At 36.8% G+C, this 15,008-nt stretch overlaps 1 protein-coding gene across 2 annotated transcripts in view; it reads right to left on the minus strand.

The window, feature by feature from the left end:
* Positions 1-223: 223 nt before the first annotated feature.
* The window catches only part of LOC106869500 (WW domain-containing oxidoreductase), a 36,074-nt gene continuing 21,289 nt past the window's right edge, over positions 224-15,008 (minus strand). For both annotated transcript variants that reach the window (XM_089355212.1, XM_089355205.1), the window contains exons 5-7: positions 12,577-12,697; positions 4,216-4,404; positions 224-420 (exon numbers count right to left, since the gene is read on the minus strand). In XM_089355212.1, the coding sequence (XP_089211338.1) occupies positions 241-420; positions 4,216-4,404 (369 nt within the window). In that variant the 5' untranslated portion in view covers positions 12,577-12,697 and the 3' untranslated portion in view covers positions 224-240. The remainder of the gene's footprint in view (positions 421-4,215; positions 4,405-12,576; positions 12,698-15,008) is intronic.

A 15,008-nucleotide genomic window follows, 5' to 3' on the forward strand; every position in this document is an offset into this window, starting at 1 on the left:
CCCTTTCTAACACCGATCACTCTTTTTTATGTGCCATTTATATGACACTTGCAATGGCCACGGCTACGATTTCATGGGTGCCCAGACAACAGAGATTTGCTATTCAGTGTCTAGTCATAACAATCAACCATCTTTCACATTCAACAAATTTCTTTAATACTTTAAAAACATAAACAATCAATCAAAAAGAAACTGACATTATGAATTCCTCACAGACAAGATAGAGTTGCAAGAACAGAATTACCAATTACCTAAGTGATTTGTTCCCATGGTTAATTCAAATCCATCTTTTGTAAGCTTCCTTTCTTCCCCAGAATTATCAAAAACAGCAGCATTGTTAATAAGGAGGTCAAGTGGTTTTCCAGATTCATGAAACTCGTCCACAAATTTGTGTATAGAAGAAATATCAGCCAGGTCAAGCTGAAATAGTAATAATAATAATAACAAACAACAACAAAACAACAACAGTAATAATGATGAGCCTTTCTTCTATAGGTATAAAACCTGTAATTTAGGGGAGGCTGATAGTCAATTACATCACTCCCAGTGATCATCTGGTACTTAAACAATAATAATGTTTCAAATTTTGACACAAAGCCATCAAGTTCAGGAGAGGTGTAAGTTGATTACATTGACTCCAGTGCTCAACTAGTATTTATTTCATCGACCTTGAACAATAACAATAATAATAATGATTTCGAATTTTGGCACAAGGCCAGCAAGTTTAGGGGAGGAGGTAAGTGAATTATATCGACCCCAGTACTCAGCAAGTACTTATTTTATTGACCCCAAAAGGATGAAAGGAAAAGTTGACCTCAGAACAGAACATAAAGATGGACAAAATGCTACTAAACATTTTGCCCAGCATGCTAATGAATCTGCCAGCTCACTGCCTTAAATAATATTGGTTTCGAATTTTGGCACAAGGCCAGCAATTTTAGAGGAGGGGTTAAGTCAATTACATTGACCCCAGTTCTCAACTGGTACTTATTTCATCATCCTCAAACAATAATAATAATAATCCTTTCAGCTATAGGTACAAGGCCTAAATTTCATGGAGTAGAGATAAGTTGATTATATCAACCCCAGTACTCAACTGGTACTTATTTTATCAACTCCAAACAATAATAATAAAATTAATAACATGATGGAATCATTAAGCAAACTAGCTTATTGATTGATCCAGCATGTCTACTTGATTCCAGGATTGTGAAGAAAGATGAAAAATTAAAAAATACTACAATCCCTTCAAACTTGAGACTGCGAAGATTTAGAATATGAAATATGTATGAAAGGTCATACATGTAATAATTGGTGCACTAGGGACTGTGAATAATGACAAATAGTTAAAAAAAAAGATTGGAATGGATTGTTCTGAAGAGTTTCTACAGAAAGTTTGCCTTTTAGGAACAGGAAAGATCATCAAAATTGTTTTGAGCACTTGAAAGTTTATTGAAATCATGTGGATATATCTAAGGTTACAAGTAGTAACCTGCTCCCACATGAATACTACCAAGAATGAGACCAATTTTGAGTCATGTCAAACAATACTAATAATAATAATTCTTTTTACTATAGGCACAAGGCCTGAAATTTTGGAGGAGGGGGCTAGTCAATTACATCAACCCCAGTGCTTAACTGGTACTTATTTTATCGACCACAAAAGGATGAAAGATGAAGTTGACCACAGTGGAATTTGAACTCAGAACTTAAAGATGAATGAAATGTCACTAAGCGTTTTGCCCAACATGCTAACAATTCTGCCAACTCACTACCTTAAACAATAATAATGACAATAATAATAATCCTTTCTACTATAGATACAAGGCCTGAAATTGTGGGGGAGGGGGCTAGTTGATTACATCGACCCCCATGCTCAACTGGTACTTATTTTATTGACCCTGACAGAATGAAAGGCAAAGTCAACCTCAGCAGCATTTGAACTCAGAACTTAAAGACGAATGAAATGTCACTAAGCATTTTGCCCGGCATGCTAATGATTCTATCAGATCACCTTAATAATAATAATCTTTTCTACTATAGGCACAAGGCCTGAAATTTTTGTGGGAATGGGTTAGTCAATTACAGCAATCCCAGTGCTCAACTGGTACTTGTTTCATTGACCCCTATAGAATGAAATGCAAAGTTGACCTCAGCAGAATTTGAACTCAGAACAGTATGAGTCAGAAGTAGTACCACTAACCATTTTGCCCAACACTTTATCAATCCTGCTAGCTTGCAACCTTAATAATAATAATAATAATAATAATAATAATAATAATAAAAATAATAATAATAACTACAAATTTTAGCACAAGGCCAGCAATTTCAGGGTAAGGGTAAGTCAATTGCATCAATCCCAGTGCTCAACTGATACTTATCTTATCAACCCCGAAAGGAGAAAAGGCAATATCGACCACAGCAGAACTTGAACTCAGAACATAATGATGGATGAAAGGTAAAGTCAACCACAGTAGATTTTGAATTCAGAACGTGAAGTTGAAGAGGAGTTCTAAAAAGATGAGGGGAGGAGTCAAAGATTTCATACAATTCAAAGTGAAAACAAGGCAAAAATTTACAAAAACACACAGAAATATATATATATATATATATATATATATATATATATATATATATATATATATATATATATATATATATCAATATTTATTGCCAAAATAATGTGGCAGTCCATAGAAATAAGACAAATGCTGCTGTTGATTAGCTCCGAGAGGCGATCGCCTCTAGCTAGCTATATGATGCACAAATCTGCATCCATAAACCTTCAAACATGGGAGGTCATCAACTTCTTGTTGGCTTGACATCCACAGACTGGTTTCGGGATAGTTGCCACTTATCAATGTGGAGCAGCTGCAGAAGCAGGTTCATGTGTCATATAGCTAGCTAGAGGTGATCACCTCTCAGAGCTAATCAACAGCAGCATTCCTCCTATTTCTCTGGGCTGCCACATTAGTTTGGCAATAAATATTGATACTCAGTACTGCTGCTGTAGCTCTCCTTTAGAGAGATTTAGAAATTATAACATTTCTATTTTTGAAAATCAGTGAATGTGTTTCACTGAAAACATATAAACAAAACCTTCGAACAGAGATCATCAGCGATCACTGCTGGACTCGGCTGCACCACATTGATAAGGGACAACTACCCCAAAACCAGGCTGTGGATGCCAAGCCAGCAAGGGGAAGTTGATGACCTTCCTTGTTCAAAGGTTTATGGATGCAGGTTCATGCATCATATAGCTAGCTAGAGGCGATTGCCTCTCAACAGCAACATTCGTCCTATTTCTATGGACAGCCACGTTAGTTTGGTAATAAATATTAATACTTAGTACTGCTGCTGTATCTCTCCTTTAGAGAGATTTAGAAATTATAACATTTATATATATATATATAGGGGTTAGATGTCCTATTATGGACATCTCTCTTATGTGTTTAAATGTACACTGTATGTATTTATATGAATAATATATAGTCTATTGACTTGTTTTTTCTTCTTGCTAGACCACTGGTAGCAAAAAGAATTTCTAAATTTTTTTGCTACCCTAAGATTTATTAATATATATGGGCACTCCATTGGTAAAGACAATGAGGTTCCCAGCTGATACAATAAATGGAACAGCTCACTAGTGAAATTAAAGTGCAAATGGCTGAGCACTCCACAGATACGTGTACCCTTAATGTTGTTCTCAGGGAGATTCAGCATAACACAGAATGTGACAAGGCTGACCCTTTGAAATACAGGTACTACTCATTTTTGCCAGCTGAGTGGACTGGAGCCACGTGAAATAAAGTGTCTTGCCCAAGGGCACAACACATTGCCAGGAATTCAACTCCCGACCTTACGATCGTGAGCTGAATGCCCTAACCACTAATTTTAAACAGGAAAAATAAAATAATTTAAGGTTCTCTCCCATACATGTGTAAGAAACCCCAAGTTAAATCACACCTTTGACCAGGATTTCTTGCATTGGCATTTCATGCATCCAAATGAATTTAACATTTAAGAGCAAAAAAAGGAACAACAACAAATAACAATGAATGGAAATAGTCTCCATTAGAAGAGACATTCAAGGAACCCCACAGATTCAGAATTACTCTTACAACCAAGAATCAATGCTCTCTTTCAGTTGCACACCTGACTTTCAAGAGCATGCTGAATAAAAGCTGAAATAGCAAGATGAATGGCTTTACTTACATTCATATAAGATGCAAGGGCATTATTTTGATCATTACAAATGTTTTCAACAGCACATCTTCCTTTTTCTTCACTGCGGCATGCTAATATGACATCATGGCCTAAATAACACAGACGTTTAGCAACTTCAAATCCAAGACCACAATTAGCACCAGTCACTATGGCAACTCTTCCAATGAGTTGAGCCATCTGTTAAAGACAAATAATAATAACAATAATAATAAGGATGATGATGTTTTTTTTTTCTGATTTAGGCACAAGGCCAGTAATTTTGAGGGGAAAATGTTAGTCAATTAAAATCTACCACAGTACTTGGCTGGTACTTTATTTTATCAAGCCTAGAGGGTTGTAAAACAAAGTTGGCCTTGGCAAGATTTGAATGCAGAATATAAAGAGCTGGAATAAATCCTGAAAAGCAAATTTTTGACACTGTAATGATTCTGCCAGCTAATTAAAAATAATGATGATGATGACGATGGTGGTGGTGGTGATGATGATAATAATAATAATAATAATAATAATAATCCTTTCTACTAAAGGCGCAATGCCTGAAATTTTGAGGGAGAGGTAAGCTGATTACGTCGACCCCAGTGTTTCACTGGTACTTAATTTATTGTTCCCGAAAGGATAAAAGCAAAGTTGACCTTGGTAGAATTTGAACTCAGAACATAAAGACAGATGAAATGCTGCTAAGCATATCACCTGGTGTGCTAACGATTCTGGCTGCTCACCACCTTAATAATAATCATCATCATCATTGTTTAACGTCTGCTTTCCATGCTAGCAATCAATAATAATAATAATAATAACAATAATAATAATAATAAATGCAGATTAAGTAAAGATGGAGAAAATATTTGACAGTAAAATATTTATTATTACATGCATGTTGTCATCATCATCACAGGCAAAAATCTACAGTTAACCTTAATTTATACCATCTGGTTTGTCAAATCTCATAGAAGCCTATATCAACACATCTACTTGACTACATGCCAGCAAGGGAGCTTCTATGTAGTTGCTCAGCCTGCTAGAAATAGCAGCTGAATCTCCCTCAAATCACACCTTACTCACCTTACCATCTTAAGTACAGAAAAGATCCATTTGAATATGTAATCCTAAATATCATCAAAAGTTTGGATGGTTATGGCAGGAATGACTTTGCTCAGAGTATGTTTATTCAAAACTGACCTGGGGTTAAACAACAATTACATAGGCTCAATGTCTTAATATCTCTCAAAGTATTTAATCTAAAGTCATGATAAAAAAAAAGAAAATGCCTAATTCTTTTTTTTTTTTTACATGCAATAACCAATAACCATATTGTGAAAACATGTGGCCTAGTGGTCAGGGTGTTGCATTCATTATCACAAGATTGTAGTCTCAATTCCTGGACCAGGTGATGTATTGTGTTCTTGAACAAAACACTTCAATTTTTTTATGGCCAGGTTCCAACCCAAATCATAGCAACAAAATCCACCTGCCACTCTTCCTAGTCCACCATCACTGCTTTGAGGTCCTGGATACATTCCAGGTCAATGTCTGCAATCAAGTTGTCTATGTATGTGTGACAACATTTTCCTCTTCTTCCACTACAGGGTGGTGCACGCAATGACCAAACAGTTGCAGTCGTCATTGCTTGATTTTCTCGTTAACTTTTGGCAGGTCTCTATAAAGGAATTTGTTTGTCATATGTTGTCATATGCCAACATATGTTCCTGCTGAAAGGCCAAAATGGTGTGGTTTAATTTCATGTTGCTCCCATCTACTCAGCTGCAAAATGAATAACCCTGCAAAGGACTGGTGTCTCATTCAAGGAAAATGTCATGGTCTTGCTCATTTATATATTGCTATGGAAACTGAGTAACTGGCTCTTTGAATCCTAGGACTCAAAACAGCACTTTACATTTTTTTCTAATAACCATATTTGTGAAATAATATTTTCTAGTGAATTATGCATTATTAGAATGACAGTCTATATTTAATGACATCAAAAGGGGCCAACAGAAAAATCACAGGTGATACAGGGTAATGAAAATATAATGCTAGGTTTTTACTATAGTTTGACATCTCCTTCACTAAGTGCCATAAAATAGTTTGCCCTTGTGATTAGGTTTCACTATTGAGAGAAACTGAAACTCATTGTAATTCCCTTCTCTATCTCCTTTAACCCTTTTGATACCAATCCACCCATGACTGCCCCTGCTTTTTTGACACAAGCTTTCTATATAAAGTCATCTGAATTAAAATTTCCCATTAAAATTCCATGATAATTTATGCTACCATTAGCAGCTTAGTAATGACCAAGATATTTTAGTAAATTCTTTATTATTTTCAAAATTAATTGAAATAAAGAGGGTGTAGAGTCAATAGAAATATTGTAACAAAAGGGTTAAGCTAATGTTAGAAATCAAATCATTTTCAAATTGCATAAATGTCACACCTCATTTCCTGTACTGACAAATCCATGGTTTTCTTTCAATAGATAATAGGACTATAGTTGCTGTTTAGCCCCAGGTCATCCCTGATCAAGCACATTTATGATCAAAGCAGTTCTCTTAATTTTAGAGGTGACCAATCTTTGATTATAACAAACCACTTTCACTCAAGTCCATTTATTTGTTCAGTAGCAGTGGAATCTTTTTTTTTTTTTTTCATATAGAAGTTACGCTGCAGCCAGCTTGCTTATTATACAGGATATTTGGCATAACTAGTTTGATATTCTCCAATTTTATAGGCTCATAACTTTATAAATAAGACATATTTTTAATGAAATTTTGCCAAGATACATTTTTTAAGTTGTAGATAACAACTATGAATTTGAAATAAAAAAAAAAAACAAAACATATTTTTGACTTTTTCTTTTTTTCTCAGAAAGAAAACATTTCCTGACCTTTTTATCCATTCAATAACTTGCCCATGATCATGGTACAACATAAAAAAATCAATGACATTATCCTGCTAGATATTATTCATTATCAACAAGACAGGGAATAAAATTTCAGTAAATATTGTCCAGTTCAATTGTAGCAGAGTAAAACTCGAGTTACTGTTTTTTTTTTATCATGTGTTCCAATTACATCTTTGATCTTTTACTCGTTTTATTTGAACTGAGGCCTTTCTGGGATACTGCCTTGAAGTGTTTTAGTCAAATAAATTAACCCCAGTATTTATTTGTTTTTAACCCTTATGAAAGAGATGACAAAGGACCAAGATATGTGGTCCTCTGTCTGTACTTGAGAAGACCCACCCACCACAACAAAATTGAGATCCAAGAAAACCAAGGTGCCATGAAAAAGCATTGGTGTGGGAGCTGGTGCCATGTAAAAAGCACTGGTGCTGATGGTTTCACATAAAAAACACCCAGTACACTTTGTAGAATGGTGGGCATTAGGAAGGGCATCCAGCTACCGAAACCAAGCCAAAACATACTATGGAACCTGGTGCAGCCCCTAGCCTTGCCAATGCCTGTCAAGCCATCCAACCCATGTCAGCATGGAAAATGGATGTTAAATGATGATGAGAATGATGATGGTGGTGATGATTTATTTTTAAGCCTGGTACTTATTCAATCAGTCTCTTTTAATAAACCACTAAAATATTGGGAGAGACAAACTAACACTGGTTGTCAAGCAGTGGTGGAAGACAAATATAAACACAAAGACACACACATGTGTGTGTGCATGTGTGTGTGTGTGTGTGTGTGTGTGTGTGTGTGTGTATGAGGTCCGTTCCTGTTCAGCTATTTTAGCCTCTTTCATCTTTCCTAGACATATGGGATGAGCTTTCAGTTTTCATGTACCAAACCCCCATTCATGAAGCTTTGGGTTAACCTAGGGCATGAGAAGACACTTGCTCCTGGTGCAAAGCAGTAGGACAGAACCTGGAACTGTGAGACTGGAAAGCAAACTTGTCACCACACAGCCATGCTTGCACATTAACAATGAATAATATTAATCAAGATAACACTATAAATTTTGTTTATGCTGTATGGTGGTTACGAGAGCAGTCTTTTTGATATTAGTATCACATCTGTGAAATGACATCTACCATGTGTGACAGTAGAGGGAAGCACAAAGCTGGCAGCTTAGCCAGATATCTTGATATGCAATTAGGAAATATATTTATTGTATATTTTTGTCTGCTATTACTGGGCAAGATGGGAACTTGTAATGGGGTTTAGAGTGATTGTTTTTGTTCATTGTTGTGGATTTGACTGTGATTTTATTGTTGAAAATTTCACTGTGCTTTAACAATTGAATAAGGCACTTTTTGTTGTCTTATATTCAGATTGTATGTGTGTGTGTGTGTGTGTGTGTGTGGTAAGAAGTTTACTTCTCAGCCACATGGTTCCGGGTTCAGTTGCACTACATAGTACTTTGGGCAAGTACCTTCCACTATAGCCCAAGACTGACCAAAGCCTTGTGAGCAGATTTAGTAGTCAGAAAATAGAATATAATATTATTATATTATATATATATATATATATATATATATATATATATATCTAAGAGAGTTTGTGTGTGTGTATATATGTTCCTTATGGATTCGAAAACTGATTGGCCAATTTTGATGTATGAGGAATCAAAAGATTCAGTAATCTTTCGGTTACCAAATAAATTGTTTTGGGCACAACAACTCTTTATCACTACTAAAATAACCTTGGAAACATGATCAGGTCGCACAATTTTGAGGTCATTTTCGGACAATATTTCAATTTGCTTCACTTTCATCCGATGTTTCATGCATGCATAGAATTCTACTCAGACAAACATTTATGAAAATGTACACATAAATATTGTTAAAATACACCACAACCAAAAACATTTCATTGAAAAACATCCATTTATCTACATGGTATAAGGAAATACAATCACTCACTCTTACATGCACACATACACATAAAAAAGATGTATGCATACATATTTATGTACATGTATATGAAAGATGTGTGCTCATATGAAAGCGAGAGAGAGAGAGAACGAGTGAGTGCCACTTACACATATATACAAAATAATGCATACATGACAACACACACCTTCACTCACTCACTCTCACTCTGTCCCATGCACACACACACACACATCCATTTCATATACACGAACATGCATCTTTCACTTTCTGCTCTCACTTCAAAGCAAATGTTGCCTTTTCACTTTCTCCTCTCTTTCAATTTCTACTCCCTTCAAAGCATAAGGAAATAAAAAATTTTTATGGAAATTAACAAACAATTATATGATCCCATATGATTGACCATATGATGAAGATGACAATGTTGCTGCTTCAAACGAAAGAATGCCATAAAATAACTTCCTTTGGCACACACACTCTAGGTAAAACTTCTATATGAATTATGCTATTTCTTGCTGTGTGCACAAAATTACAGCTCAAATCCAATTGAAATGACCACTTTCTATTCTGTAATTCATGTTTGTGATGAGCATATTTAAAAACCTGATCTTCAAATATAAACTTAAAAGGAAGTTTTCCCAGAAATCTTTTAGTAATCCACGAAGAAAAAACTGAGAGTACAAATCTTTAAGAATTTATTCCTTCCTTTTTTCTTAAAGAAACACTAAAATCTCCTTCCCAAACATCCACCCATCACTTCACCACTTTCAAAAGGCTACAAACTCCCAATGTTTCACTTTTAGCTTTTTGGAAAGCGGAGAAGTTTCTTCAGAAATAATGTCATTTACTTGTTGTTTCTAGCACATCAGGTTTTCTGGTGGTGGTCTGGTATTTTTTACATCTACTATTTCAGTACAATTCTATGCATGCGTGAAACATCAGACCGAAGTGAAGGATTGGGAGGTTTTAGCTTTTTAAAAGTGGGTAGGTGATGGGTGAGCAAGGTGGGGGAAGGGGCATTGAGTGTTTCTTTAAGAAAAATTAAACTTAAAAAAAATATATATTTCTCAGATTTGTAATCTTTGTATTTTTCTACGTGGATTAAAAAAAAAAAATCAGAAAGAAGTTACAAATTAAGAAATTGCCGTGGGGACAGGGGAAATTTAAATTTTGAAAATGTGATTTCTGGGCAAAATTGTATTGACCCATCTTTTATACAATGAAACAATACATAGTCTGTGATCCCTAAGAACAGAAAGCACGTTCATGCAAACCCATGCAAATTGTACCTTCACCCACTTCACTTTTAAACAAACAATAACTTCCATTATGCCAGTAATCCAGTTCACTATATATCAGCTGTGCCGATTCTGCCTATAAGAAAGGAACAAACAATACAATGTGGCTATAGTTCATAACAACCGGGCAACACCAAGATGCATTACTATTTTGTGTGTGTGTGTATTTACATATATATATATATATAAATATCTACAAAACATTTCACTTAATTTTTTTTCTCCAATTCAATTGCTTTTCTTATTTTACTCTTAGTTGGAAAAAGTCTAAAAAGATGGAAACCGGTACTAAAATGTACTTCATGATAAAATTATTTCAGCATTTTCTACCTTGTCTTATTTTCCTTATACATATCAACTCGTGTGTTACTTTTCTACCTTCTACATATATATATGTGTGTATGTGTGTGTGTGTGTGAGTTTTTGTCAACTGACATAAAGTAATAGATATGTAGTATGAATGCTTTGTTAGGTTTACCACTAAAACTCTGTCTTGAACTACAGCTGAAAGGTGTAGTGTTGAGACTGACCATCGGAGCTTTTTCCTTGAACAGGTAGATATAGATTAAAGTAAAAATGAAAAAGCAAAACGTTTGGCATCACTCAAATAGGACATTTAATTCAGATAGCAAATATAAACACACACACACATATACATTACCCCAGCCCTTATCTGTTAGGACGTACAAGCACTTTCACTCACACACAGCAGGAACTTCCATTCAGGTGCAGGCAGGTTATGTAGTAAGAAGTTTGCTTCCTAATCACATCGTTCCGGCTTCCGTTTCACTGCATAGCACTTTGGACAAGAGTCAGTGAAAGTAAAGAATACGCACACCCAGAGGTTAGGGTTAGGGTTTTTGTTATGCCGAAAACGGGCGGTGTATGTATTCTTTACCTCCGCCCAAAAGTCTTCTATTACAGCCTTGGGCCGACCAAAGCCTTGTGAGTTCGATTTAGTGGACAGAAACTGAAATAAGCCCGTCGTATGTATACCTATTTATGTATCTTTGTATCTGTGCCTGTTCCCCATCACCGCTTGACAACCTGTATTGGTGTGTTTAAGCGCCTCTAACATAGCGGTTCGGCAAAATAGACCGATAGAATATATACCAGGCTTTAAAAAATATAAGTACTGCGGTCAATTTATTCCATCCCCAAATCCTTCAAGGCAGTGTCTCAGCATGGCCATAGTCTAAACAAAAGATAGTGTGTGTGTGTGTGTGTGTGTGTGTGTGTGTGTGATCACCGCTTCAAAACCGGTGTTGTTTTGTTTATGTCAATGTAAATTAGCGGTTCGGCAAAAACACCGATTAGAATAAGTACCAAGCTTAGAAAGGTCGATTTATTCGACTAAACCCTTCAAGGTGGTGCCCCAGCAAGGCTGCAGTCAAATGACTGAAACAATTAAAAGTGAAAAGATTCGGTCAGTCTTATTTTGACATGTGATGTAACAACAGAAGCACGCAAATCTTTTATAAACAACAAACGTTAAAGTGCACATGACAGAATGCCAGAGTGTTTCTAAACTGAGTACCTCAGAAAGTTGCACCAGATTATTATAAAAAATTCATAAGAAATGACGTTAACATTTTAGGGTTTGCTATCTGTTTGATACAACTAAATCTCTTGTTACTATTTATTTACTCCCTCACTGACGTTATTAAATTAGGTTGGTTACAGGTTAGAAATAGATTTGAACGCTCATACATATTTCGCACTACCGGTTACTGCATCTGTGTCAAATCAAATTTTTGCTATTTCATCTTACAATTTTTTCATGAAGTAATGAACATTTCATTTGCAAAATATTGATGAATAAATCCAATATAACAGTTAAAAAAAACTCATTAGAATAACAATTAAAATATTTTAGAATTCTGCAACATGACAAGTCCGACAGGTGTTTATAATAATGGTTATAAATTTGCCAGAAGGGCAACCGTTTTGAGGGCGGAGATAGTCGATTCCATCGACCCAGTGTTCAACTGGTACTTATTTTATCGACCCCGAAAGGATGAAAAGCAAAGTCGACCAAGGCGGAATTTCAACTCAGAACGTAGCGGCAGACGAAATGCCGCTAAGTATTTCGCCAGGTGTGCTAACCATTCTGCCAGCTCTAAGAAATAAAACAAGGAGACGAGTCGTAAAGTTGAAAACGAGAAATTAATATAAAGTAACAAATCAGTGAACAAAATAACAGACAACTTACATTTTGATTTCCTTAGTAAACGTGAATAAATTTCCCTTGAAACGTCTAGTTGTCACTACTTGGTTGTGCTTTAGAGATGTAGTGGTCGTGCTTTTGATATTATGTAATGTGACTGTTTGACCTGCCACAAGAAGGAAAACACGATTACTTATAGCCCGAGGAGAAAGAAGGGAGGTAACTCTCAGAGTTTTACGGGAGATAAATCTTATGAACATTTCTGTTAGAACGCCCAGTGGTAACTGGAAAGGGGCACATTGTTGTCATGTTTTGTCCTTGTGTTAGAGGCTAATACATTTGTTTATTACTCTTTTATCTATCGGTAAATTATATTTTCAACATATAGTTTAACACCCGGTCACAAAGACACAAAACTAAGGTCTAATAGGCATAAAAAATGTGTAGAAAACGAATATCAAAACAAAAATTTGCGCAAACGAACGGGGAGTGGGGAGAGGACTTTCAGAAAATTCACACGCTCCAATTTTCCCTCATAGCTTTCAGGAAAATGGATATATATTAATGAAATTTTGAGGAAACTAGGGAAAGATGAATGGTTAGTGAGAGCTGTGCAAGCCATGTACAGGGATGCTGTCAGTAAGGTGAGGGTTGGCAACGAGTACAGTCAAGAATTAGAAGTAGGTGTAGGGGTCCACCAAGGATCAGTCCTCTGCCCCTCTTATTCATCATAGTCCTCCAGCAATAACAGAGAAATTCAAGACAGGATGCTACTGGGAGCTCCTCTATGCTGATGACCTTGCTCTAATTGCTGAGTCACTATTAGAACTAGAGGAGAAGTTTCAGGTGTGGAAGCAAGGATTGGAATCGAAGGGCCTTAGAGTCAACCTAGCTAAAACCAAAGTCTTAATAAGTAGGAAGGCAGACAAACCACAAATCCCTTCAGGTAGATGGCCCTGCTCGATCTGTAGAAAAGGCATAGGTAGAAACTGCATAAGATGTACCTAGTGTAAGCTATGGACACATAAGAGGTGCAGCAATATCAAAGGGAGGCTAACTGGGGAGATAGGCTTTGTATGTGGCAAATGCTCAGGTGCTATAAACACTGAAAATGTGCAGAAAACAGCTTCTGTTACATTCCCGGGAAAAAAACTAGAAGTAGTTGATAGCTTCCGTTACAATGCTCTGAAGGTGTAGCTGCTAGAATAAGAATAACCTGGGAAAAGTTCAGAGACCTCCTACCTCTGCTGGTGACAAAAGAGTAAAAGGTAGACTGTATGACGCATGTGTACGAACTGCCATGCTACATGGCAGTGAAACATGGGCTGTGACTGCTGAGGACATGCATTAGCTTGCAAGGAATGAAGCCAGTATGCTCCGCTGGATGTGTAATGTCAGTGTGCATGCACAACAGAGTGTAAGCGCCCTGAGAGAAAAGTTGTATTTAAGAAGCATCAGATGTAGTGTACAAGAGAGACGATTGTGCTGGTATGGCTGTGTTGCGAATGATTGAGGCCAGCTGTGTGAAAAAGTGTCACACTAGCAGTTGAGGGAACCTGTGGAAGAGGAAGACCTGGGATGAGGTGGTGAAGCACGACCTTCAAACACTGGGCCTCACCGAAGCAATGACTAGTGACCGAGACCTTTGGAGATATGCTGAGAAGACCCAACAAGTCAAGTGAGATGATGGCCCATGACCTATGCCAGTGGGTGCAACCAGCCCACTTATGAATAAACTTTGCTTGCAAAGACCTATTGAGGCAAGTGTAAACAAAAATCAAAATCGCTGACGTGGCTAATGACAGTACCGCCTAATTGGCACTCATGTGAGTGGAATGTTAAAAGCACATCTGAACATAGGGTGTTACTGGCCCACTGATGAGTATCCCTCATTCATTGGACAATAAACTTTGCTTGTGAAGATCTATTGAGGCAAATGTAAACAAATCAAAATCACTGATGTAGCCGATGACAGTACCGCCTGATTGGCACTCGTGCCGGTGGAACGTTAAAAGCACATCCAAGCATTATCGTTGCCAGGGCCAGGGATTGGCTCCCATGCCAGTGACATATGAAAAGCACCATTCAAGTGTGACTGTTGCCAGCATCGCCTTATCGGCACATGTGCTGGTGGCATGTGAAAAGCAACATTCGAGCGTGGTCGTTGCCAATGCCACCAGACTGGCTCCTGTGCAGGTAGCACGTAAAAACACCTTTGAACGTAGTCATTACCAGAACCACCTGACTGGCCCTTGTGCCAGTGGCACGTAAAAGCACCCACTACACTCTCAGAGTGGTTGGTTTCAGGAAGGGAATCCAGCTGTAGAAACTTTGTCAGATCAGATTGAGCCTGGTGCAGCCTCTGGCTCACCAGTCTTCAGTCAAACCGTCCAACTCATGCCAGCATGGAAAGCAGACGTTAAAAGATGATGATGATATATGTGCAGATGTATGTACACATATATACATGCATACAT

Source organism: Octopus bimaculoides, chromosome 1, assembly GCF_046866305.1.
Source record: "Octopus bimaculoides isolate indiv1 chromosome 1, ASM4686630v1, whole genome shotgun sequence".
Taxonomy (NCBI): domain Eukaryota; kingdom Metazoa; phylum Mollusca; class Cephalopoda; order Octopoda; family Octopodidae; genus Octopus; species Octopus bimaculoides.